The sequence below is a fragment of the Mycetomoellerius zeteki genome, unplaced genomic scaffold (genome assembly GCF_001594055.1).
Source record: "Mycetomoellerius zeteki isolate Tzet28-1 unplaced genomic scaffold, Tzet1.0 scaffold228, whole genome shotgun sequence".
NCBI lineage: Eukaryota > Metazoa > Arthropoda > Insecta > Hymenoptera > Formicidae > Mycetomoellerius > Mycetomoellerius zeteki.
The window spans coordinates 1,618,038-1,644,638 of NW_017257203.1; the positions used below are offsets into that span (position 1 = coordinate 1,618,038).

General features: G+C 36.1%; 1 protein-coding gene across 5 annotated transcripts in view; it reads right to left on the reverse strand.

The window, feature by feature from the left end:
• ssp3 (short spindle 3) overlaps window positions 1–26,601 on the reverse strand; it is a 43,345-nt gene that overhangs the window by 5,084 nt on the left and 11,660 nt on the right. For all 5 annotated transcript variants that reach the window (XM_018448976.1, XM_018448974.1, XM_018448977.1 and 2 more), the window contains exons 11-13: window positions 23,240–23,403; window positions 4,273–4,696; window positions 1,882–2,073 (exon numbers count right to left, since the gene is read on the reverse strand). In XM_018448976.1, coding sequence (XP_018304478.1) covers window positions 1,882–2,073; window positions 4,273–4,696; window positions 23,240–23,403 — 780 coding nt within the window. The remainder of the gene's footprint in view (window positions 1–1,881; window positions 2,074–4,272; window positions 4,697–23,239; window positions 23,404–26,601) is intronic.

Genomic DNA, 26,601 nt, shown 5'->3' on the forward strand with positions numbered 1-26,601 from the left:
TCTCTATCTCGCTTTTTTTTCTTTCTTCCTCTCATCTTGCGGAAAACGATTTTTCCAAGGCAGCTACTCTTGGAGAGTCGGCTCTCACTCTTGAGAGCGGCAACCTTAAAAAAGCGCTGAAAGACGAATGCGCGACATCGGCAGTGCACTCAGCGTTTACATTCCGATTCACGCGTCCACGAGATCAACGCGTATGCAGTCTCAGAAAACGTGCAAATGATGATGTTAAACTGTAGCAACTTCGCGAGAAGTATCCTTAAATTGGGAAATCTTGTTAATTAAGGACTAAACTCGTTCACAAGAAATACTCACGAGTTGCTTTGAACAATTTTCGTATTAATAATACTCTGGAAGTTAATATTTCAGCGTTATAATTAAATCTTGTTAGTTGATAATAGCCTATATCAAATGTTTTCTATTCTGGAATATATAACCACACATGATATCACAGTTCTATTCGAGAATAGTACTTAATTGGGATATATTAATTATTTCGTTATAAATAATTACTTTGTGTCATAATAATCTCTAATAGAGGAGAAAAAAAGAAAGTTATATAGAGTAGAGATATGTATAGATACAAACATATTTAAACAGATATTTAAAAGTATACACAGAAAAATATCATTCTGTTGCCTTGCTAAGAAAAGTACTCAATTTATTTTCTTCTTTTTAAGTAACAGTTTATCTCTTTAACAAAAAATATTTTGATAATAATCTTAAAATATGCTTATTATAAATTTTAGAAACATTCATTATCATGTATCCAAAACAAAAATTGATTTTCTTTTGAAGAATATTACATAATTGATCGAAGAAACAACTTTATATAATAAAAAAAATCTTACTAGGATTTAAAAAATCTTTTAATTTATTAATAAACATTTACAGAAAGGGACTTTAAAATATATTGTTAAATATTCAAAAGTATTTAATATAAATATATGATAAATATATTTTTAAATATTTTTTTATTACTAGATACTCTAGCCACTCTATTACTTTTAAATGTATGCTTTATTATTTCTTAATTAAATTATTTTTTAAGAAAAATTTCCTGCAACGTTTGCATTTCAATTGACACAAATATTGGTATTTTATTCATTTAGACATAGTTAATTTCACTCTCGGAGATTCTTTCGTTTTTCGCGTCGCAATTATAAAATGTTATGAATTTCCGTGTCGTTTTGCGAGCTGATGGACCAGTGTTGCGCGTGTACACACGCCCTGGAGCGCACAGAATGGTATGCCGTAAATATATCTTAACGGCGTTCGGCCGTATATTGATGGGAGGTCTGCTGAGTGTGTTGTGTCTAACAGCCTCTTCCTTCTTCTCGCCAGTAACGCACTGTGCACGCCATCCAGCGCGTGCGTTTCTCATAGTAAAGTTAACGGGTGACTCGAAACATTGTAATCAACAGTCTCAACGCCGATTCAAGGAATTTAAGCTGTGCACTATATATGCACTATGTACAGTAAAGTACCAAAACCAAACGAATATGCTCAACAAAAGTATACTCTCGTTTAATAACGTGAATAAAAATTTGAGACACAGCTAATATTTTCAAAATAAATAAAACTATTAATGCGTCATAGCTTTGTCATGCAAATAATAATAAAAATTAACAATGTCAGAATTAATCTTTAACTCTTATCTGATTTTATAGGAGAGAGAGAGAGAGAGAGAGAGAGAAATGAAAATTATTTTTAAGCTCAAGAAGACGATTTTAGGATTTATTAAGAAAAAAAAGAATTTGACAGCAAATTTAGATTCTATATGCAAATGAACGTACGGATGCACTTAACTTGTTTCGCTAGAAAGGCCCCTTCAAATTCTGAAGTGTTCGATCGCATAAACTGCCATATGGGAACGGGACGTACCTGATTGTCCGGATTGTTAAGGGAGAAGTACCCGAGCACCACAAACAATTCCGAGAGGATGTGAATACCGCTTGTATTCGGCATAGAGCCCACCTCCGATTTGTCCGACAAAGAGTCGCGGGACAGTCGAATTATTAGATGACTCGCTATCAGTCGCCATTGCAGGCTCGTGCCCTCGGCGCCCAAGAAGCTCTGTAACAGAACGTTTTCTGTTTGTAAAAAGAAGTTATGTATATCAATTAATATTTTTATAAACTCTTTTTGATCAGACAGAACTCCTGTAACAGCTCCATCGGCTCACATATAAATCCGATGTAAAGCAATATTCTTAATAGTATCGATATATTCCGCTTTCTCTTCTTTCATCCTGAATTTCCTTCACAAGGTGGACACTCAGAGCTCGTTGAAATTAGAAACCCTATATCAAAATCTAACCACAAGCGATTTTATCAAAATCCTAAAAGAAAGAAAGGTACACACAACTGTTAGATACGAAAGGAGCAACGATAACCCAATCCCTTAAGTTAAATAACATTTTATTTTCGACTTTCATGTGTCGTAAATTAATGTAAATTAATCTATTTCTGTGGTTATAGTTCAAAGTACACATCATCCATATTAATGATACACTTAGTGAATAATAAACTAAATTTGAGTCAAATTTAATACATTTTCTTGAGTTAAATTATTTAACTCCATTGTTTTAGTCAAATTAACGACATACTGGGCAGGAGCAATGGCGAAATAGAAATGATTAAAAATAATTCTTCAATTGAATATAATTTAACATTATGAATTTAACACAGTGTATAATTTTTCTCTGTGTATACTACGACACTCTAACTTACTGTCTCGTTCTATAATTTTAATTAAAGTTATAAATTAAACAGTATAAGTTAGAGTGAGATAGTATAATATATATATATAGAGAGAGAGAGAGAGAGAGAGAGAGAGAGAGAGAAAGAGAGAGAGAAATTACATATATGTATTTTCTCTCGTAGGATTTTGACATAATCGCTCGTGCCCAGACTCTGTAATAGGGTCTCTAGTTAAAATCTAAGATAAGCATTATCGGACTGGCGACCAGACCATCAGCTTAACTTGTCGTGGAAAAACTGAGTGCAAAGAGAATAGATAATAACCGTTGGTTTTTCGACAAATGCACGCGGGGCTCATCTGGTAATCGACGGGCGATCCCGCGGGACGGGGCACAGCCCTCCCACGGGGCACACGATAGCCCTTATGGTTTTTGCGGGGCGAAGGGCGTGAGGCATGGCCGCCTCAATTCAATTCGCGGTTGGCTCGCTGCAAGAGAACTTCACGGGAGGCCTTTACGTCTTGACAGATCGAACCCCCGCGATACATGATATCTCCATCACGCCCGGCGCCCTATGACGATAAGCTGCATTGTTGGCAGCAACAAGCGGCATCGTTGTCATTTGGAGAGGCGACGCCGGGGGTGGCTTGCGGTAATGCCGAATTGCGAAACTGTCTTGAATTAAAAAGTAATGGAGCTTATGGCGATTTAATGGGCGACAGCGTCCCAGCTATCGCTTAAATAGACTGAAATCAAGTATCGATGATCGAGATTCAAAACATAGCCTGAAATAGAATAAACTAACGCTGTGCGTATCTATCACTAGTTACCATATTTTTATCGCGTAATTAATATCAGAATGTAACTATCCGACATCAACCCCGCATGCATATTTCATGAATATGATGAATATGACTGGATATGATCGTATTCGACGAGTAAACTTAAATAGCCGTATTAGCGTGAATTGTCTAGCACAAGTACCAAAATTGGAAAGGAATAAATACTATGGACGAGCCGAGCAACGTCATGTTCATGATGATGAAACTCGGAGGAATGATAATTCAAGAGAGTTGAATACAATAATAGCATACACAGTTCAAAAATGTAACAGTCTATTTAAGAACACTAAATCTCGCATCCAACCGTTTATAACTTAATTGATTTTGCTTGCAGTGCACGCTTTTATCTTTGAATTTATATTCAGACATTTTCTTCAAAACAACATTCTTTTTACACTGAAAAAAATTAATAATATTTCTTTGAATAGTACTAAGTAAATTTACTTAGAACTATTCAAACAAATATTTATTAAAATTTAATATTTTTTCAGTGTATTTGCGCTTTTACTGATTCAATAATTATTTAAAGTCTCGTTTAAAATTACAATACCACGGAGATTTGCATAGAAATATATAAATGCATTGGGACAAAAAGTAACGAATTAATACGTTCAGATCAAAGAGTAATTAATAAATATATAAGTGTGTGTTAATAACAAAAAATAGAAGAATAAAGGGCCACTTATTACAAATTTTGTCGAGACGAAAGTTGCAAAAAGGAATTATATATACCTGCAGCGTCCGAAGATCGAGTTCTGCGATCGATTTAAGGAGCTTAAGGCCGTGGCTGGCCAGGGTCCGCACGGCGGCCGTAAATGTCTGGTTAGGGGTGGGCGAAGCACCTTTCTGATTCTGCGGCGTGTACGCGACCGCCGCATAAAGAGCGCCGATCGCACTCGATGCCTCAGTCGTCGACAAAGTCGACAACAAGTGCGACTCGTTACTCGTTTGCTCGACACCGCTGCTGCTCTCGCCATGCACGCTGACAGTATCTTGATCGACGGACCTCCTCAAATGACTGCAGATACGTGCGAGGAGATCGTAAGACGATACCAGCAACGGCGACTCATGCTCCTGATCCAGAAAAAAATCCGTCTCGATCAGGGCCCGACTGTGGCGTGACACGCGATCCACTAAGCTGCCAGCTACCAGATATCTGAAGCACAAAAGAATCGAGACACGTATTATAACTCTCGCGGATCATCGAAGCCGCATCATTTTTTTTCTCTCGATATTTTTGGTATCCTTGAAGCAGAGCCAAGGAGAATTCCCATAGTCGAGATATTCTTGATTAAAATTTACTATTTCTATAATATGTTCTTATTTGTCACTAGAGTCATTATCATCTTTAACCCTTTGGTTACGGCGGAGTTATATGTACAACTCAATGTGGAATAACTGAATGATGTTAATAGTGTAAAAATATAATTAATTCTTCTCTCTCTCGATGTTGCTCTGGATATAGCATGTCTGGCACGTACTCTTTTTCCTATGTTTTTTCCATTGCTTAATAACTTTTTTATAACATACATTTGTTTGCCGCAATGTTACTTAATGTCTGACATGAAAGTTATAAGCAATCGAATTGGGTTAAATGTAACATATCCAAGTATGTCGCTCCCGTAGTAAAAAATAACATTAACAACAATCGTAGAAAGAATAACATTTTTTAACTGTAGCTAATTATAAATAGTCAAGTATGTTAACAATCGTGTGCAATAATGCTAATATTTCGTCATCACAATAAAATTTTGTAACTAATGAATATCTAAGAAAACGTTGTAAGTAATTTATTTCGCAATATTTCGACATTTTTCTCTATGTACGTTATAACTGCAATGTGTTTTAACTGACCTGGCTCGGATTAATGACGTTACATGCTCTACTATTGGTTGATGTTACATGCTCTACTAATAATAAAACATGAAACGTCATTAATCCAACTCAGGTTGGTTCAAACCCTTGAAGTCGAAAACATTAGTGTTCACGAAATGTTCTTCCTCTTTTACATTTTAAATTTTCAATACATGAAGGTCGATCCCAGTTGTTTCGATTCAGGAAGAATTCTGCGTGTAAGGGTCGAAGAATTTTAAAGAGCATTCTCACAGCGGCACGAAACAATACGAACTCGTCTCGTTGATAGAGTGCAGGAAACACCTGTTCTAAACGGAGAAACGAACAATCCAATATTCAAACGGACCGTCGACCCCTGGACTGACGAAGGATCTCACTTCGGTACTTTCAGCAATCGATGCTCGTCGATCACCGAGCGATCATACGGCAGCGAAGTGTGCATATGGGCGCCAGAGGAGGGAGATGGAACCGGATAAAAAAAAACAATGTATTGCTTACAGGACAGCATGTGCGACGGCGTAACACGAGAGGATTATAACATCAGTGCGTAATTCCGAGAGAAAGAGAGAAGAAAGGGGGGTGAAGGAGCGGCCAGAACGGCGAGAAGAGCGTATAGGGAACTGGGGAGGTTGCGACCGGCGGCGCACGCGATGCTCATTCTATCCGGTTGTTGTATGTATACGTTTTTCTTTCTCTCGCAGACAGCATCCCCTTCCGCGGCCGTGCAAACCCGAGAGGGTGCGTGCCTGTCAGCGTGTATTATCGCCACCCCCTTCGACTCTCTCCTCGGCAGAGACGCACACAAACTCGGGGCGTCAATGAGTATTGGAATATATAATACACGGTGAAAGAGAGAGAAGGAGAGAGGGTGCGCCGCCCTTCGATGCTACGTCCGTGGAAGGCCAACTGTCGCGTCTAATCATAACTAACTGCGAGCTAATCCCGCCGCACTAGCTTCGATTGTAGCGCAAAAAGGGTTGACGATATCGCGCTGTATTTTCCGAACATTATACTACATTATACTCGCGTCGATTGATATTTCCGTCCCGAGCGCGCAGGTTGAAAGACGCGAAATTCCAGAAGATGAATTTTTAACATTCCACTCGTCGACACAAGACGGAATATGGGATCCGGTTTGTCGAGTCGTGTCGCCGGAGATGATTTTCTTCTTTTTTTTTCTTCTGTGCTTGTTCCCCCAATAAGCGCGACGAACGGTTTTAAGCCTGTCGGAGCCAGAGATACGACAATGGACGAATGCGAGTCGCCACGATGACGCGTGATGCCAAACAGTGTGCGACGGGTCTGAGTAAATTCGCTAATAAAATGCAGCGAAATGATCGCGGATCAGAATTGCTCGACACGCTAATCGCCAGCTCGCGCGATTACACGCCGAGAACCCCTCCGCGCCCTTAATCTGCAACAACACGGGCGACAGTTGGGGACGAGGGGAACCGCCGTCTTCGAATGTAATAATTTTGCGACAAGCCGAGTGGCCACCCCGCCTACCTTCTCATTCACCATTCTGCTTCCGTTTTGCTACTCTATGGTAGCGCGGGATTACATCCGTGAAAGTCACTGCACGGAATCGCTTAATCCTTTAACCCATAGGGATAAATCTTTTCGATCCGGGTGATGCTATTCACTCACGGCTCGAAACATTGAATCATACTTTCATAATCATGTAATCGCAATGGGGCACGCTAGCCTGAGAGAGTATCCCCGAAATCACAACCACAAATCAGTCAATTTGATGATTTTTCCTCGATTTAAGTATCGAGAGGAATTTTACCTGCTTTTCAAACTTTAACGTTAAACAAGATCAAGGCCGCTATAAATAGTTGTGCACAAAGGCGCATTAATCAGAGGGCAAAATTAAGTTTCAAAAGTCAATTCTCTATTCCTGTAACACCAACTGTGTGTGCTCGCTTCTATAAGATTTAATTTCTTCCGAAAAATATATATGTTGTACATAAATTTGGAAAAACCGTATCAAAAAATCTGAAATCATTGATCGGATCGGATAGTTGTTTTTCGACGCTATCAAAATCGTTCAGTACAGTCATACTATGCCATTAGCACCAGAATACTAATTATATAATATAACAGTTTCCATATATCGAAAACGTAAAAAGTAAAAAAACTGCTCTATTAACTTCAATGGAAAAAATTTTCACTTTTTACATTGCTGCTTTAAGAAAAAATTATTCTTTAGAACAAAAATAAAAAATTACCTTTCTAAAGATACTTAAAAAATATTTAAAAAAATAGTTTTTTAAATAAATTAATGAACAAAAATATTAAAAAGTATGCGGCTTATATATCAACAGCAGCCCTGAATACTTATACTTTCAAATTAATTAAATTTCAAACTGAGGCTTCTTGTTAAAACATTTCTTGCTACACACTTTGTTTAAAATTAATCAAAAAAAAGATTTCATTATTCATTCGTAAATTTCAAGATGCTTCGAATCTCAATTTAAAAGCGAACTTTCTCGTTAATATTTCTATTAACCTTTACGATAAGGCTGAAGTGTCTTTCCAAGAACGGAGTGTGAGATTAAGTTTTGCTGTTAATTTTCAATTAGAAATTCAATCAGGCGAAAGGTAATTGACCCGTCCTTAGAATATATATATTCCTCAATCTGTCATTCAGTTTACCGCACGCGTACTGGAGGTATCGAAGCGATTCGTGCCAACCAAAAAGATCCCGTGTCCCGATCTTCACGCACGTCCGCGTCAGGGGGTGCGTCGCCCCGCCTGAGATTGCGATCTATCATTGAATGTTTGCGGGGGGAAAGTCTCGAAGCAAATATATCGAATTTATTTATTATCCCTTCGTCCCGCCCCTGCATCCGCGGGAGGGGGAGAGAAAGGGGAAGAAAGAGGATGAGTGGCGAGCGGCTGGCCGTATATACTGCTACCCTGGAGAAGCCGCCATTAGCTAACCATATGATTATTTCATAGCGAACTCGCGAGGGTGCATATCTTTGCTCTTCCAGCCCGCACCCCCAACGAACCGGCGGTTGCTTACGCGATTTGCGCGCTGCACCGCGCGAGTGCACTTACGAGCAGGAAAAAGGCTTTCCGAGGGTAGGCTTACCCCTGAGGAGGAGGGTAATCGAACGGATGGCTCGTAATTTGTGTGTCGTGCCTGGATTACCAGAGAGCGGGGAAATACGTGTCTATCCGGTTTACAGTGTCGCGTAATTCGATTTTTGGACAACAATCGCAAATATCTTTCGTACGTAATAGGAATGTAAAACCGAGGTAGCCTTGGCCATAGCCACAATTTCGGAGATATAACGATACTATGTGTTTACAAATTTATCAAGAATACATATTTTCGGCAATATAGATGAATATTTGTTTCCCAAAGTGCTACACGTATTTAGAGTAATATACGCGCGATGCGTATGGGTGATAAAAATACGTGACTTTGACAAACGAGGCGGAATAAAAATAAGCGGAAACAATTTTTCTGTTAATCCGAACGAATAACGCACTGGTATCTAGCTGAAAATCGCCGCAACAAATTTTTCGTGAACGGGCGTGAGTCAGCCGAATAACACTCCGGAATTAATGCTGTAAATCAATCAAAAATGTAATTTCCGACGTATGTGCGGCTGGAAACGCAAATATTTTGTAGCATGTACTAGGAGAAAGGATAAATCTCTAGTTGTACTATTGATTATCTAGTTGTACTATAAAATTGATACAAACAATGCAGTAATATACTAATCAATACGATAAATTAATTATTAAATGTGTATATATTTTCTGTTCTCCAAAGTGCTACATATTTATATGATATGTATACTGAGAAAAAAAATTGTTCAATTGACTAAATTAATTTAATCTATCTTTATTCCTCTTGATGAAGAATATATTATATTATATTTGACTTAAATACTCCAACCAAAGGAATAAAGATAAAACTAGATTAATTTAGTCACGTGAACAATTAATTAGACAAATGAATAATTTTTTTCTTAGTGTATAATAACATATAAAATTTCGAAATATTTAAAATAATTGTTGATTTGAAATAACTACTATACAGTCCACTCTTCAACGTACCTAAATTTAATGTAAACTGTACTTGAAAATTGTTCGTCGAAGGAATGGTGTTCATAGTAAGAATAACAGAATTCCAGGTCCAGCGCGCTCGTGGAAATATTCCTCTTCGGCGCCGGACAAACGCGCCTGGCAGAAGTGCCATTTCGCTATTTCGACAATAGGGTATGTTTGCGCAACGAAATGGCAGAAGTGTGTAAATGACAGTTGCGTATCATTGAGTCGGAAAAAAAGGGGAAGCGCGGGGTGTGGTGGTCGGGCCATTCGGTCGCCAATCTTGTTCACTATTTCGATTCTCCATTATCGATCGAATGTAAAAATAGATACATTTTTTCTAATTTAATGTACAAAAAAAGATCTAACTATAATAGGCGATACAATTGAAAACTGTGTACATAAAATTGTGAACGTATTTCCTACAATAGCAATCACAAAGTTACGTCTAGAGGAATAAATAAAATTTAATTTTTTCAATCGTATAAAAAATTGACATTAAACGCAATATTGGCACTAGAAGATTACGTGATTATTCTGCTTAAACTATTAAAACTTAACGATACCATCGCAAGCTTGAACGAGTTTGTATTAAATGCCAATAAGGGACGCCGGTATGCGAAATAAAGCCTGAAACAAGGTCAAATGGGTGGTCTTCGTCGAATTGGTAATGTATTATAATCCTGAGCTCTGACATTCAGCAACTCAGGATATTGCTACTCCGAATTCGTTGATGCGTAATGCATTCGCGCTGGGATTTCGGTAGCGCGGGGGATGAAGCGCACTACGGTACTCCGTACGTACAGACGGAGTGTAGGGGTGAGCGTAGGGTGAAGAGTGCTAACTCTATGCGACTTGGCCGAGCATAGCGACGGTGTCAAGCGTACTGTAAATTCGCTCAAACGATGCGCGAATAAGCGCGAATAAAAGTAAACACGAGAAATTTCGATGGAACTCCGCGGTTCTCTACATTTCAACAAAGATAAACCCACAATTATGCAAGTTATTTGAAAATCATGAAATTATAGAAGTCGAATAATGTGTGAAAATGAAAGTTTTAGGTAAAAAACAGCGAGATATGATAAAGATATAAAATCAAAAACAGAGTAAATTGCCAAATTATTGAAATGTTACAAGCATGTTATCTTTATATTAATGCATACATATATTGTATACGTATACGGTAAAAACATCACTGCACTGAGTTTGGAGAGTGCCAATTATTTTTTTTTCTCTTTTTTTTTCGGTAACGATATAATGTTGACATTTCTATTTGATTCCTGAAAAAAACTTTATGACTGTTTGAAATTGCTAAAAATGTCGCGCCAACATCCATTATTAGCGGCCGTGTAAAATCCGTGCATTGGTTTTCTGTAAATCTGAATTTTTTAATAACCGATTGCAGCTCTGTTGACTGGAGACCACTTACCGATATTCAATATGTTATGAACATACCAGTGAAATGTATTCGTGCTGTGCTTCGGCGAAATACCCCCGTTTGCGCGTATTTATACGTGGAGTAGAATTTCTAAAAATAATTTATGTTTACTTATAGAAATTCAATATTCCCGAGAAGAAGATACGTATATACGCCGCGGTACAAAATGGCAGTCCGCGGTCGCATCTAGTATATTTACATAAAAATATGCTTTTATACAAGGATGTATATCAGCTATACTCGATAAGAGAGACGAGGTAAAGGCAAAATATCTCTAAAATAAATACAGCGTACTCAATCAATTTAGTTATTGATCTATTTGCACAAAAAATTTCAACAATTACTTGAATGAAAAACAATTAACAATTATACAATCAGCACGACTTATTATGTATATAATTGTCTTTATCAATATAAATTAAAAAATTACAAAATTCCCTCTTAATTAATTTAACGATATCTACGATTTTTTAATCATTTTCAATAATTTAACAAAAATCAAGATATAAAAAATATTTAACATACAATACATAATAAATAATAGTAAATGATCAAATCTAGGTTACATTTTCTAATAAATGGAATATCATGCGTGCAACGCTGTATTTTTTAATACTTTTTTACCGAAGTATTTTATTTTTCTAGGTATTTTAGTTCCATCATGGATACAGCAGAAGCTCCTAGGGGGGCGTTACTTTTGTGAGTGTACAATGTATCTCGCCATGTCAAAGTCAACACCGGATTTCTTCTAGCGTCGTTTAAAGCTAGCCCTATGCCGGGTGAGTACGTGAAGGATAATAGACAACGTTGAAGCTTGCCACTTAGCAGAATGGGAACAAGAACAGCCGCTCTGCCTATTTCTACTTGCGCCCCTATCCTGGCCTGATCAAATACTCGGCTCCAATCCCGCGGTTCCCATTACTATTGCCACTCTTGTCATCGCTGTCGTTGACAGCACTATTATTGTTAAAGATCTTTTTTCTCTTCGTAAGGAACTTTACAATTAATAAAATTAAAGGCATCGTTAGATATCAAAGGATGGCAATCTAATTCCTTGAGTTAAATAACATTTTGTTATTTTTAACTTCCATATGTAAATCGATCCATTTCTGTGATTAGTTTCAAAGTAAACAATTAAGTAAGCATGCACTTAAAAATAAACTGAAAATAAACTAAATTTAAGTCAAATTTAATACATTTTCTTGAATTAAATTGTTTAATTGCACAGTTTTTATTAAATTAACGACATATTGAATAGGAACTGTGGCAACTTATAGAAATGATAAAAAATAATTCAAATTGGGTATAATTTGACATTATAAATTTAACAGTGTGCGACTCTCCGACGAACATTTATTTGTAAATCATCTCATAGAAATTATGATTTATTCTGATTGTAAAGTAACAACTTTTTCGGGCTGATCGGTTATTTAGTTTCACGTTACTATCGGCGAGTAGCGTAGCATTTAACGCTGTCCGAAGAGCAGATTAAAGGATGCGCGCCTTGGGAATGAATACACGTTACGAGCGGAAGGCTTCGGAAATGAATCACTGACCAACACCCGGCGATGCCAGCTGATACTTCAAGTGCATCTGCTGTCTATTTGATGCTAAATCGCCAAACTAGTATTTACCTTAAATTTATGACGCGACACGATCTGAAACAAGCTTCCAGACGTGATAACAATCGTCTCGGTAGAATGTAAAACGGGTCAATATCAATGTAAATAGCTCTTAATACGAGTTCAAGTTTGCGTAAATAGGAAGCGTCAAATGTGCTAAAATTATAAAATAAAATCGTTTGTTTTTATAGTAAAAATAGTAGGTGTAATTTTTGAAATACGACAAATAAGAACAGGACGTGGAGTCTATTTTAGCAAGATATGAAAAACTAAATTTGCACCTGTTTCAAAATATACCGCTCAAATCTGATGCCATTTAAAAAAAGGACGCGGTTAATGAGCACTGGTAAAATCCGTAGGAGATATTATTCTCTTTGTATATAGAAACATTCGCGTTGTAGAAAAACGTTGGGTGCGCTTCAATTTTTGTCGTCGTTAAAATTGTATGCCCGTGCGCTTTTAAAATAAAATGGGCGCGTGCATTATGCAATCGATCCGATAATTAATAATAATTGGAAAGTGAGAAGGGGACTTATTGCTTGCGCGCTTGTAACGTTTACAAGATAAAATACAATGTCATCATAATTAATTCGACAGCGTGCATTGTCGGTAATAATTTAAATCATTATTTATGCGCGCGAACGATACCACCTGTCATTCGTGAATTTGATGTAATATTTAATTGGCAATTTGCATGTCTGAATTCCAATATGAAAAGATGTTAATTAAATACGGGCCGCGCACGCAGTCTGCGTTTCCTACGTTAAATATACGTACTTTTGGAAAAAAAAAGAGTTTCTTCATCATCTTCAAAATCAAAGATTCATCGATAAAGCAAATAATTTCTTACTTCGGCGTTGCAAAATAAGAATTACGCTAGACTCGCGAAAAAATTCCGATTGAATATTGCATGTACACTGAGAAAAATATACGAAATCTTAATAAATATTTATTTGAATTTAGTACCAACTAAACATTTATTTACAATAAATATTTATTCAATAAAAAAAAGATTGTTAAATTAACTTAATGGTTCTTGTATCAATTATACTTTTATATTTAGTAAATATTTAGCTGATACTATTCAAACAAATTATTTATTAAAATTTAGAACGTTTTTTTCCAGTGTACGTAAAAAACTCTTCTAACCACATCTCTTTTTACCATTATTTAGAAACGAATTTTGTTTAATAAAAACGAATGAAATTGCGCCTTCCCTATAGTTTCCATTTGCGCAAGATTCAAACCAGATTTCTACGTAAAGTTTAATCAAAGTTAGCAATGCATGAGGAGTCATGCGTGTTCTATTTACGTTCTACGAAGACTATAATCCTTTATGAAAAAACTAATCCCTCCTTCAATTTAATTTGGAAAAAGAAGTCTTTCCGCGTGCCTACGTTTACGGAAGCTCCACTCCTCTTCTCATCCTCCAATACGATTTCAAAGTTTGTATGTGTAATTTTTCAACACCCTGTGTACGAGCACGCTAAACCGATTCGCGGTGTATCGACCAATCCTGCGAGCAACACGTAGAAAAAAAGAGCGTAACGAGAATACGAAGAATAGCAAACGACTGGGCGTGTTGCGCGTAGGTCGCCGATAGCTCAGCACAAAGAGAGAGAGAGAGAGAGAGAGAGAGAGAGAGAGGGGGGGGGCGGAGGGATGAGTCGAGTTCGTACGAAAGAGGGTTGAGAGGATACGGGGGGAAAAAGAGGGGTGTATATCGGCCGAGGGTGAATTTGGACGGGAGAAACAGAGAGGGAGCGAGGGGGAGAGAACGAGACGAAGGGGAGGGAGCAGTCCATTAGCAGATTACGTACCCAACCCGCCTCGCTCATTCACCCCCGCGATGTTTTTTCTTCTTCTCCCCCTTTCTTCCGCGACCGCCGATGATCTTGCCGGTCTACGCCGAGCCCACCCTCGCGCTTTCAAGCTCGTCCAAAGCCGCCTTCGCCGAGGACGAACGTGGCAGGTGCCCGCGACTTCGGCACCCGTTTGGACCGCCGCCAAAACGTACGTTATCGGTTTTTGGTCGTCGACGCGCCGATTTCGTCGATTAGACCTAGAATTCCTTTCTCCACGACCTCGTCCCCTAAACGAGAAGAGTCGCGAAACCCTCCGATCGCGAGTCCAAAAAAATCCGTACATTAAGTTTCTCCTCTTTCATGATTTTACCTAACTGGCTGAATTCTTCGAATAATGGAGCCGTTTAATGGTACACGTTATAATTTTCGAAAAAGCTAAAAAGAAAAGAGGAACATAATGTATCGTGCGTATTATTGAAGAATTTATGAGAGAATCTTACTTAACGTATACAGTAGTCCATTATGCCTACTTTACAATAACCGTAAGCCATAAAAATTAACCAATCGTAGTCGAAAGTGAAGAGAATAATCAAAAATATCACGAAGAGAAAAAGAATAAGAAAATATCAACAAACGTCGAGCTTATGTTGTTGAATACGTGATATAAAAATACAAGGTATTTCATTGCGCATAATGGCGGTTGAATATAATTTTGAGGCAAATTTCTTATTGATGGTAAATTTCTAATAACGACTCTACATATATTGGCTTATAACAGTTTGGGCTAATTTTCTGATTGGTCATTGATCTCGGAAGCGAAACACCCTGTATTTTTCATCATGCTAGAATAGGCTAGAATATTATAATATATGGAATTTTACCGCGCATCGACATTTGTTGCTATTTTCTTCTCGCGATCTGTGTTAGGGTAGCGCGCCGAATCTATTTGCATGAAATCGATAAGGTAGAGAACGAGGGGGCTACGGGGGTGAGAAAGAAGTCCGAAAATGCCCGCGGGTAAACGTCGGTGTGCGTTTATGCGAGATACGTTCGCGAGAGAGCGAGCCTTTGGCGTCAGCGAGTATTACGAGAAAAAAAAGAGAGAAAGAGAGAGAGGGGGGGGGAGAGAGAGGAGGGGGAGGATGCTCTTTAGGACGGCGAAACTAAATTATCAGATCAAACAGCAGCACCGTTATATTAATAAAATAGATTTTGTCCGCCGCTCTTCAAAGGGGAAGAGACTGGCGCGCCGTCGTTTCGCGTCTAACCTCGTTTCGCGCAACTCCCGATTTAATCAGGTTGCACGACTAAAACGTAGCCTTTTCATTTTCGTAATAAACCCTACCTACCTCGTGCGAGCGAGGAGGCATGCAGGCAGAAGAAGCCGCCGTGGACCTTATTACGTTAAGTAAATGCGCGAGCCGCCGTTCGCCTAGGCGGCGTATTAATTAATGCGTCAGTTTAATGTTGCCTGACGATTACGTCGTCGCAAATCATTTTTGCGACAGTTACGCGACCAACCATTTGCCTAATACAAAGAGAAAGATAAAAAGCTAAAGAGAAGAAAGGAAGAAAAGGAAGGAGAAAGATCGTCGTACGATCTCTTAAATCGACTGTAAATCGACTGAGAATATCGATTTTTGTTTCTCAGAAGACGATTGATGATTAATTTTAAATTTTTGGTCGCAACAACAAAGATTTTTTTCTTTTAATGGAACTGACAACTTTCACTCTCAGTCGCAAACATTAAAGCGAAAGCTTGAAGATAAGTAGGCTTACGAAGTGCAGCTTATCATCTAAAATCCGCGTTAAATCTTTTTTTGCAAGAATATCTTTTTTATATCCATTAAAAATATAACGCACGACGTACTTTGTCAAAACATGATTATTTCGAGTCCAAGGAATTAATAATATATAACAATTAGTAACATAACAATTAGTAACATAACAGTTCAAGGGTTTTAGAACTTTTTTAACATGAATATAAAGGAGAAATCGTTTCATTGTTTTTTTAATTTCGGACCAAAATTTTCTCGACACCTCGCCTTTATGCTTCCGAGCGTTATGCGATAATTTTCCCGTCTGCGTTATTTTTTAACGATTACGTAGTAGGCTTAAAGCGTCAGTCTGAGAGAAAGTGCGTCATTTCTACGCACAATTAAGACGTAGTCCTTTAATTCCTTATAACAATAGACGGGGGACACGGGAAGCCGCGGGCAGGCTAAGGAAAATTTAGGCTCGTGGACGTCGACAAGCTGATCGAAAGCCCATTTAATCCCCGTGCCGCAAAGAGAAACAAAAAGCGAGATCGCACCGAGTTTCTCCTACATCCGTTTCAATTAACCAGTGCAAACTGTGATTTATCTCGGGTACGCGCAAGGAAGATGGGCACTTTAAGAAGCATAACGCTTTTCAAATCGGTACATTTCTATTATACTTTTACAATTCTTTCGGATTGTTAGATCATGCTCTTGCACACAATGCTAATCAAACTTATATAATACCAATATTCCTACTAAGCGTTTAAAACATTTAACTTTTCTTTAAATATGTAAAATTTTCGCGATATCTGATTACTGATGATACGACTGCAACATTTCTGGTGATTTTATCTATATTTAAAATTCAACACTAACAAACTTAAGTATCAAGATATGTAATTTTATCAAGTATGTAATTTCAAAAGTTGTGAGGTAAAATATATCATAGTTTACAGAAATTCTTCAATTTTAGCACAAGCGTTGTACTTTTTTCTTAAATTTGTAATTAATATTAAATTGATAATTTCATTATTTAACGTTGAAAATTATGAGATAATTTTTTTCTTACATTTTTAATTAATACTGATGATATGAAGAACAATTAAACGTTTTCTAACTAGTGAATTTTTCCGTTTTTTAATTCAAAAAACTAGAAGATATAGTTGATTCAAATAAAAACCTTGATATTTTAATATAGTTAATTATCACATTTGTTATTTTCTGCACTTCCTACTTAGGTATTTCTATGTTATATACAAATATTAATGTTTCGTGAACCATCTCATCATTATCATCATCATCATCATTATTATTATCATCATTATTATTATTATTATTAGAAGTCTAAGCTTATAAGCAGCATTACTGCTGATCTCACTTTTTGAGACGCAGTTCTTCATCACTCTTTAGGATATCGATCATGTAACATTTTCCCTAAAGCGGAAACGTGAAATGTGAAAAATTGCTCTATTAACTTTGACAATAAAAATTTTTACTTTTCACATTTACATCCCCGGGAAAAAGTTATATGATTAATATCCTGTTCGTGTTTGTAATAGCTATTATTATTTATACTTCAACAAAGTTATTATTATTCAATTATTATTATTCAATTTCGAATTGTAACGTAGAAAGTATATCGTATTTTTCTGATGTAGAATGATAAAAAATTGCAACGATAAGTTTATTTAACTCGGCTTCCGGCCAATATTTCATCAAAATTGTGCGGGCAAAAGCAAAAGCGAGGAGATTTGATTAAATGCTCGGACATCATTCGCTCGCAAGCATAAGCAAATTACTCGCTTGATTCTGTTCCGATTGAAAGATAGCACAGGCCTTAACGTGTGACAGATTCTTCCTTCTAGCGACCCATTATCGGTAAGAGTGTTTGCGGACTAGATTTTTTTATAGTGCTTTCTCTCTAACAATTATGTCGAAGCTTGCTGCCCAGGTCTTGATCGTCGAGTTTCGAGAGTCTTCGGTCGAAAGAGGCCATTGATTGATTGTGGCCATATATCTGATCTCTCGCCTATAATAGTTCTCTACTGTGTACATACTTAATTTTGATTGCAATAAAACTTCAGCACATCACATATCTTAGTCACAAAATGCACGAAAGTTGCCCTTTTTTTCAACTTTAACTGTAAATTTCTTAACTCTTCTCGGATTGCAGAGACACAGTCAATTTTTTGATTGTAAATTCTAATAAATTTTAATTTAAATCTATACAAAATACAACTAAGTTCTATGATAATAAAACTCGATGTTAAAGTTTCACGAGTATGTAAGAATTTTTTCAAATTTTTATACAGTCCGGGACAATCAAAATCTATACTAAAGTTCAAAGACCCATGTTGCGGTCGAAGAATGAAAATTTTATATACCCAACAGAGAGTTAAAAATATGACATGACAGAACAATTTGATAAACAGGATCGTATTTAGTGTTTAAAAAAACTTATGGGAAACAATTGTTTTCATTCTGGTGCTCGAAAAAGTTATTTTTTATTAAATAGTATAATTAAAAGTGTGACGGACGTGCGTTATTTGTATTTACATGTGCGTCATGTTCACACATACGTATACAGCGCGAGAAACAATAGTAGGATGCGATTCTTTACACGTACTTTACGACAAAAAGTTCATTTATCTTTCGCATTGTTGGGATTAAAGAGAAAAAGAGGCAAACGAAGGAAATGATCCCGCCACTACCGGCGCCTCTTTGCTTAGAGATCGCGGAAAGATATGCGGGCTAACGGATAAAAGTTGATAGGCAAACACGCATTTTTTTATCTGCTTATCTTTGTACGACGCATCTGTTACTTTATAAAGCCGTTTGTATATCATCGAAAAGTTTAAGAGATATCTGATTCATACATCATCGATAAAATCTAATGATAATTATATTTTCTATGTTACAGTATCAGAATATATTATATCGCCAGAGAGAACCATACAACATCTCTACAGTTTTTTGGTTTATTAAAAAACTGCGCGAAGAGAACCCACCATTCTAAATAAAAAATATTCGTGTGATGATTCTTCATACTAGATATTAATATCAATTAACATTAAAAGTATTGAATTATTAGTATTGACTGTTTTTATTTTTTTAGATTAATTTTATTATTTTTTGTGTAAAAGATAAAGTTCTGAAAATTTTTCGACTTTTCAATAATTCTTTTATATTAATAAAATATTTGTTTTGTCATCACTTTATTTATTTTTATAGTAATTTATTCGTTTAATGAGTTCTTTTAATGAGTAAGAAAGCCTTGGTACTTCTAGTTGACACATTGACCGTTACTGTATAATTACTGCAATTAGATAATTTTATCCTCAACACCATTCTTATATCAGCATACTATTTAAATATGTTAATTATATGTATTCTTCAAAACTCAATAAAATTTTTATTGCCTCCTCTAAAAAATCGAAACGACAAGTAGCTAGTATTCATCGATAACTCATGAGTTAACTTATTTTCGGTAGCCAACGTGTTAAAAACTTATGAGCAAATATAACGCTCGCAAAGCTTGATTGATGAAAAAAAAAATATAAAAATCGTATCATTTTTGGCTGTTCACGTACAAACAGATGTGGCGTTTATACATTGTGCAATTCATTACCACATTATCGTAACTTATTTACGCAACATTTACAATTCCAACTAATAATTATTTCATGATATCATCTATGAATGAACATCAACAGGCATTATCGAATATGCTCCGTGCAAGCGATAGTCGTTTATCATTCATTTCACTTGCTGTAAAATTGCTTGTCTTTCTCCAAGTCGAGAGTATCAGAACAACAATAACGTGGATCACCGTATATTACCAGGTCCGTAGAAGGAAAAATCGGTCTTGGCGCGCAAAAAAAAAAAGTTCGCGTATTATTTTTCAGGGAAGGAGTGACGGCGAGTGCACTTAACGACCGTCAAATAAGTATTACGACGTACAAAATGATCGATCGCCGTTACACATCTGCGCGCTTTAAAGACACGAGCGAAAAGCAACCTCGCCGCTGAGTAAAAATCGTGACTAGGCCTTTCTCGCACATCGGCAGGAAATTAATCATAATAATCCCACTACCGGTGCGCGCGGTCGACAATAATTCTGATCGTACCTTCGTCATTCATTATACAAAGCCAGACAGTACATTCGGTGAACATGAAATTCGCAGATTCACCCAACTGCAAAGTACGCCAAAGAGAGATAACGAATCTGGGATCTTTTTAACACGATGTCACATCCAACGGAAATTACTGCTAATTTCAGATCCGCGGTCTTTCCATTGTAAAAAAAAAATATTCTTTTTCGTGTTGATAAAATCAAGAATCAATCCGACTGCTGTCCGCGTTGCAAAGCCAAATATATCGAGAGTTCCCAATTAAACTCTAATTTAATGTTTACCTGGAATAAAAATTCGTCTAGTAGTATATATTTTAACTCTTAATCTTTAGACTGCGGGAAAGCCACTTTTGTGACTCTTGAGTGTGGGTTAAAATACCATTTTTTGTGGCATTTTAAATACTAATTGTATTAAACATATATATGTGTATGTTGCCCAAAATATATAAAAATATATAAGTATTGAAAAATATACAAAATAAGTAAAAAAAAAATACAAAAAATAAATTTAAGAACCAAATAAAAAAGAAAAGTCAAAAAGGAGCTATAAATTTTTTACGTCTATGTCGTTAACTTTGGATAATGCTAAATAAAGGAAAATTCTCTGCATGAGTCTATACGTTTATATTCATTTATGTTATCAATATTACGTTTAGGGTTCGAGATTTCTTAAATCTATGCTCAGAATTGATACCAAAAATCCCCAAATACACTATTTTTGAGAAAATAAACATTTTTCATATTTGATCGTACGTTCCTTGCCGGGAAAGCCACTTTTGTGGCTTTGCAAAAATCTTGAAATTTTGCGTCATGTGTATGTTACTTTTATAGAAAAATTTTTGAGGAAAAAGAATCACTATTTTAATGAAAAAATGCCGGCAGTCTAAAGGTTAATACACATGATTGGATCATTCGTGTCATGCACATTTCTTTTCTTTGAAATACTAGGCACATTTGATTAAATAATGGTCTCTAGTTTTTTCCTTCTTTTTAATACATAACTTTATAAATACTTTTTAAACATGTTAAAGAATATATAATCTTAATAATTTTTATATATCTGTAAATGATGAAAATTAATCCGGTACATTTAGAGAGATACTTTTCGCGTATAACCTCGGTGACGTGTTCGACATATGATGTTCCTATACGTTTAGAGATGAGAAATGAGAGAATATGCGGACAGGATTTCTCTCCCCGCAAGACACGAGCGAAGAAACAGAGGACGAACATGAAAGACGCGACGGAGAAGTGGCAAAGGGGTTAACATAGAGTTTTGGGGGGTCCTCATGAAGGAAGTTGACCCAGGTGCGAAACATCACCCCGGTAAAGATCGGATCTCGCGCGATGCAACGAAAACACAGTTTGCGTCTTGTCACTTTGCGTGACTCGCGTATTAAGTTCGGCATTGGCGCGACACGGCACGGTTATATTTTCAGACAGGGTGGTCCAGCGATGCCTCGGAAAGCACACGCCGAGTATTCTTTCGTTCTTTCCTGTTCAAAGGGGCGCGCAACTGTCTTGGACGGCGCGTGTTTGCGCAACGAGCGACTCAACCAGATCAAAAGATGCGGATTTTGGACGAGAACCGTGCACTCGAGTGAGCGAGTGTATATAAGATGCGTGAAAACCCGTCAGACGCTAATAGCTTCAGCGAAAAAGATGAGGATTCACTGTCAATCGACGGAGCGAACTGTGTAAAAAAAAAAGCAAGTTCGTTTTGAATGACGAATCGAAATGTTTTCATGCGTTTCTTATATTTCGAGTAAGTGAAATTTGTGACGTCGCTTAAGTGCATCTCTATTATTGTTTTTTTTTTAATAAATTTTATACGTTTTTAGCGTCATTTTAATAATATGTTTTTTTTTGTAATAAAAATACTACCTTAGCGGCTCTAACCCTCTTATTGAGGAATTCTATAAAAAAGATACAGAAGGATGCGTAAAAACACGTTACAAAAGTTACGATTTCATTGTAGATGATTGCCCGCCATTACGTAGAGCGTTCGTATCATCCAGAAAGAAGTGGAACGCTGCTAATTATGCTTCGATTACCCTAATCAGTGAAATAATACTTCGGTCGCCTGCCGAGATTAATTTTAATGGTCCGACATTTTGTAATTAATAATCGAATATTCTACGATACTGCTAAACTCTTCATTGAAGTAAATATAAACGATGCCTTTTTAAATCTCAGAAAAAGTATAACTATGAATCGTTTATCAAATTTTTAAATCCACATATTAAACATTTTTGTAAATCTTTTGAAACATCGTAGAATTTTATGATCGTCATAATGCGCAATAGCTGTTTGTTAGTTAAATATTTAGTATTTGTTAGTTAAATATATAATATTTGTTGTATTAATGTCTAACATTTTATTAAAGAGTTCTTATTCAAAATATCTTATCAAGATTATAAGACACTGTATATACTTTTAATAATTAAAAATAGCTTTAGTTTAATGCGTTTTAGTTCTATCGAAATTTTATAAATGAACATTTTAATTTTTTAAATATATTATATATATAATATCGCAATTCCAATAATTGATGAGATACTTCAGAAATTCATACATCATTAATAACTAATTTAATAAATGTTTTTAATAAAACATCAGTATGTGTAGCTTGCAAAATTAATGAGTTTTTAAATTAGTTGTGCACTAACTTCAGAAATTTGCTGAAAAAGTGAGATGTTATAAAAACTGATAAAAAATTTATAAAAAGAAATTTTTCTTCCTTTATAACAAAATTCTGAAGTGATAGAAATGTTTTTTTATGAGAAATTTGAATAAAAAAAGTAGATCACAAATATTGCAAAATTTCATGTGAAATATTCCGTAATACAAAGTAATGCAATTCCTTCGCAACATTCGGCCGCTCGATTTACGACTATAAATGTTAATAAAAACGTTATTATCATTTAAAAGGATTGGGTTCTTACGCGACGCCAATATCGTAGTTTCAAGAACACATAGCGTAAGACTATATTCATAAATTGAGCGTTTGAAGGACTTACCCGGCAATATCTTGAACGCGAGTCTGCAAGACCGTTTTCTCAAAGGGCTCTTCAGGGATCAAGCTGCACAGCAATTGCGTCGCACTGGCGGCTACTGTACCGTTTCCGGTTGAATTGGCGGATACATCCTGAGTCTGAGCGTGGTCGTCGAGACTAGTCAGAGTCTGTGAAAGAGAAACTCGATAGTTGCAACACGAACGAATATAACATTTTCGTGAAACCGTTCTACAAAGTCTTGAAAATAATGACATGTTTTTAGCGAATTTTATTTTCTATCCTTTAATTCTGTATTTTTGGATACGGCGATTCGCACATTCGGAATCGATTATCGAAATTTTATCGATCTTCGTATCCCATTGCAAATGGTCTCAGTTCTGGAATAGACTGATCTTAAATGTACAAAGAGAGATAGAATTATAAAAGTAATCAGAAAGTATTTCTAATATTCTCTGCGATGTTGTCTCTATCGTACACTTCAGTGTATTCTCAACTCTTAAAATCGAAAAATAACATCCATATACAAACAAACGTATCATCAATGTTTATTTAAAATTCAAAGAGAAGGATTTGCCAAAGAGAGTCGTATATGTACTTATAACTCTCGTCTACTTAATACCGCGAAAGAATCGCAGTGAATGAAAAGGAAAAGGAGGGAAGATATCTAAGATATAGCGAGAAATGTGAGAACTGGAATCCATTAGACTTCAGTGTACAATTACGCGTCGCAATTAAGGTGACAAAAAGTGACGAAAGGTTTGAAATGTAAAAGGAAAGGGAGGAATATCACTCTCTGATCACACAGACATACTAAATTCGACCACTATCAAATATTCGGTATATTAAATATGGAAGAGGCAAACGAAGCCACTGATATCAAAGTCATTATCTGTATTTTTTGCAAGAGCGTGCTCGTCGAACGATCAAGAAGTCGGTTTTCTCATATCCGAAGGAATTAAAGGAATTTCAGCATATTTTTTACTAAGGCTTTTACTAGGATACCATTACACCGGTCAGCTAGTTATGTACGTAGCGTCCAACTCCAGTCGATCAGACACAGTGAATTCCTAATAGGTTGAGTCATTGTTACAGGCCCGTTAGTCCCGAGGCGAGCTGGACAGCACGCACACGTACACGCGCATTTAGAACGCTAAATTAGTGGTCGAAGGGTTTCGATAAGAATTCTGGAGACAGGAATATGGGTCCTAAACGGTTTTGCCTCGGTCTCGATAAGCCGTTCGAGGAATTCTATAGAAAAGCTGTACGCTACACGTTCGTTCACTTTTATTTAATTCTGAAAAATATCGCATACGAAAATCCTACAGTATACGTTACGTATATACGATTTTTTATATTATAGATTTTTATATGCGATATAGATTCGAGAATGGATCCCCTGAGCCGTGAATATTGCTATATATCGCGAATTGCGTCGAAAATTACGCTTAGATTTTAATCGATCGAAAATAAAAGCATTTTTTTTCCCCGATGACTTATGATGAATAATTTTTCAAATATCTACATTTGTTCCGAGTTATTCGGTCTTTCTCGTAAAAAAACCTCATCCAAATTAATCAATTTCTCATGTTATTCTCTATGATAATATCAAAGAATATACTTATAAAGTTTATGAAACTTAAAGAATAAATCTGAATATTTTCTCTCTTGATCGATGTATAAATACACAACGAGTTTAAGCACTTCAAAAACATATATGCGCCACACATTTGTTATTGAATTTTAAAAGATCGACGATACATCGTAGACAGAAAATATTGACGTGCGTAATCTTTTAAGAACTATTGTTGCACCGGGCGGGCCTCGGATGGAAAAGATAATGTTACGAACCAGCCGCTCATGAGAGGTAGCGAAATAATCTCCCACGAAACATTAAAAAGTGGTTTGACCACTGCCTTGACAAATTCAATCCCATCCGTATCCAGAAAGAAAAAAGGGCTGCCACGACTTTCTGATACGGGGCGAACGAAAACAAGACGCCAGCGAGACGTTGAAATTTCGAGGAACGCATATATCGGGGTATGTGCGACCATAAACAGGAGATGCTTTTATGTTAATCCAGTTCTTTCCAAACTAAGCGTCACGGAAAGAGCAAACCAATGAGAAAAAGATTTTAGAGAATTCTATGATAAAGACGCTGATAAAATGTAATAGCATGGATTCTATATTTATAATTCTACGATCAATCAATTTATATATCTTTATATACCTTTATATATCATGTTATTATATTTTATCAGAATTCTGTTATTATATTTTATTAGAATTCTCTAAAATCTTGAATCTCCAAAAATAAATGAATCGCCAAAAGTAGAAAGTTTAATTAAATATACAATATTTATTGTCACACGAAAATAATGGTTTTGCTGTATCTAAAAATTTAGCTATGTACAGAGAGAGAGATCTATAAATGATTTTGTTGGAGCATCAAATTAATTAGTAAAACGCTTAAACATTGATGACAATGCTGCAAAAAGTTTTAACATTTTAGCGACCAGTTTAAACGCCCTATACATAATTATTTTGATGGTCCAAACAATATTATTTTCAGATTTGTATCTAGTTAAATTTAGACACTTCAACAAAACCTTTCTTTCCATGCGGTATAATAAATACCATACACACACACACACACACATAAATCTAAATTTTTATTTTCTCGACGAGAAACGTTAAACGTTTTAAAAATATACGCAACGAAAAATAAAAGAGATAACCAACAAGATGCGTGCTGGGCGATTCCGTGTATATTTTTCATATTTTTCATAGGTATAATTTATATATATATTTTTGCGTTTAACAATGTAACTATCGTCTACTGTAAATCGTTATATCTCCTTTACATCGATTTACGTCGCTCGGACTTCAAATCATTTGGCTCAGAGGACATGTTATATTTTCCCCCCTTTTTTATTTTACGGTCAACGAATACAGTTTCTAGTCATCGAGAAATCGTTTTCCCGCGCCCATCAACCGGGATGCAGTCACGCATAAATACATATATGAATTCGGGAGCGAAAGATTGATATTGTACCGATCACGAACGGTTTCCAGCGATTTACGTGGAACTGTAGATTTGTTTGGCCAACGAACTAGATTAGGAAATGTTCGCGGAGGAGGGAAGGGATTGGCGAACCCCTTAAAATGATTCGTCTCTTTACGTAATGGTCCAGAGCAGAAAATTTGTCCCAATCCCAGCGGGGTGAATTAAAGCGGTCCTTTATTCCGATTTTTTCTTATATTTTGGATCAATTAAAAACCGTCATTCTCGTTCATGAAACGTGCTGCGATTCATCAAGTACCATAAAAGAATAAATAAATACAACACTGAAAAAAAAGATTGGCTG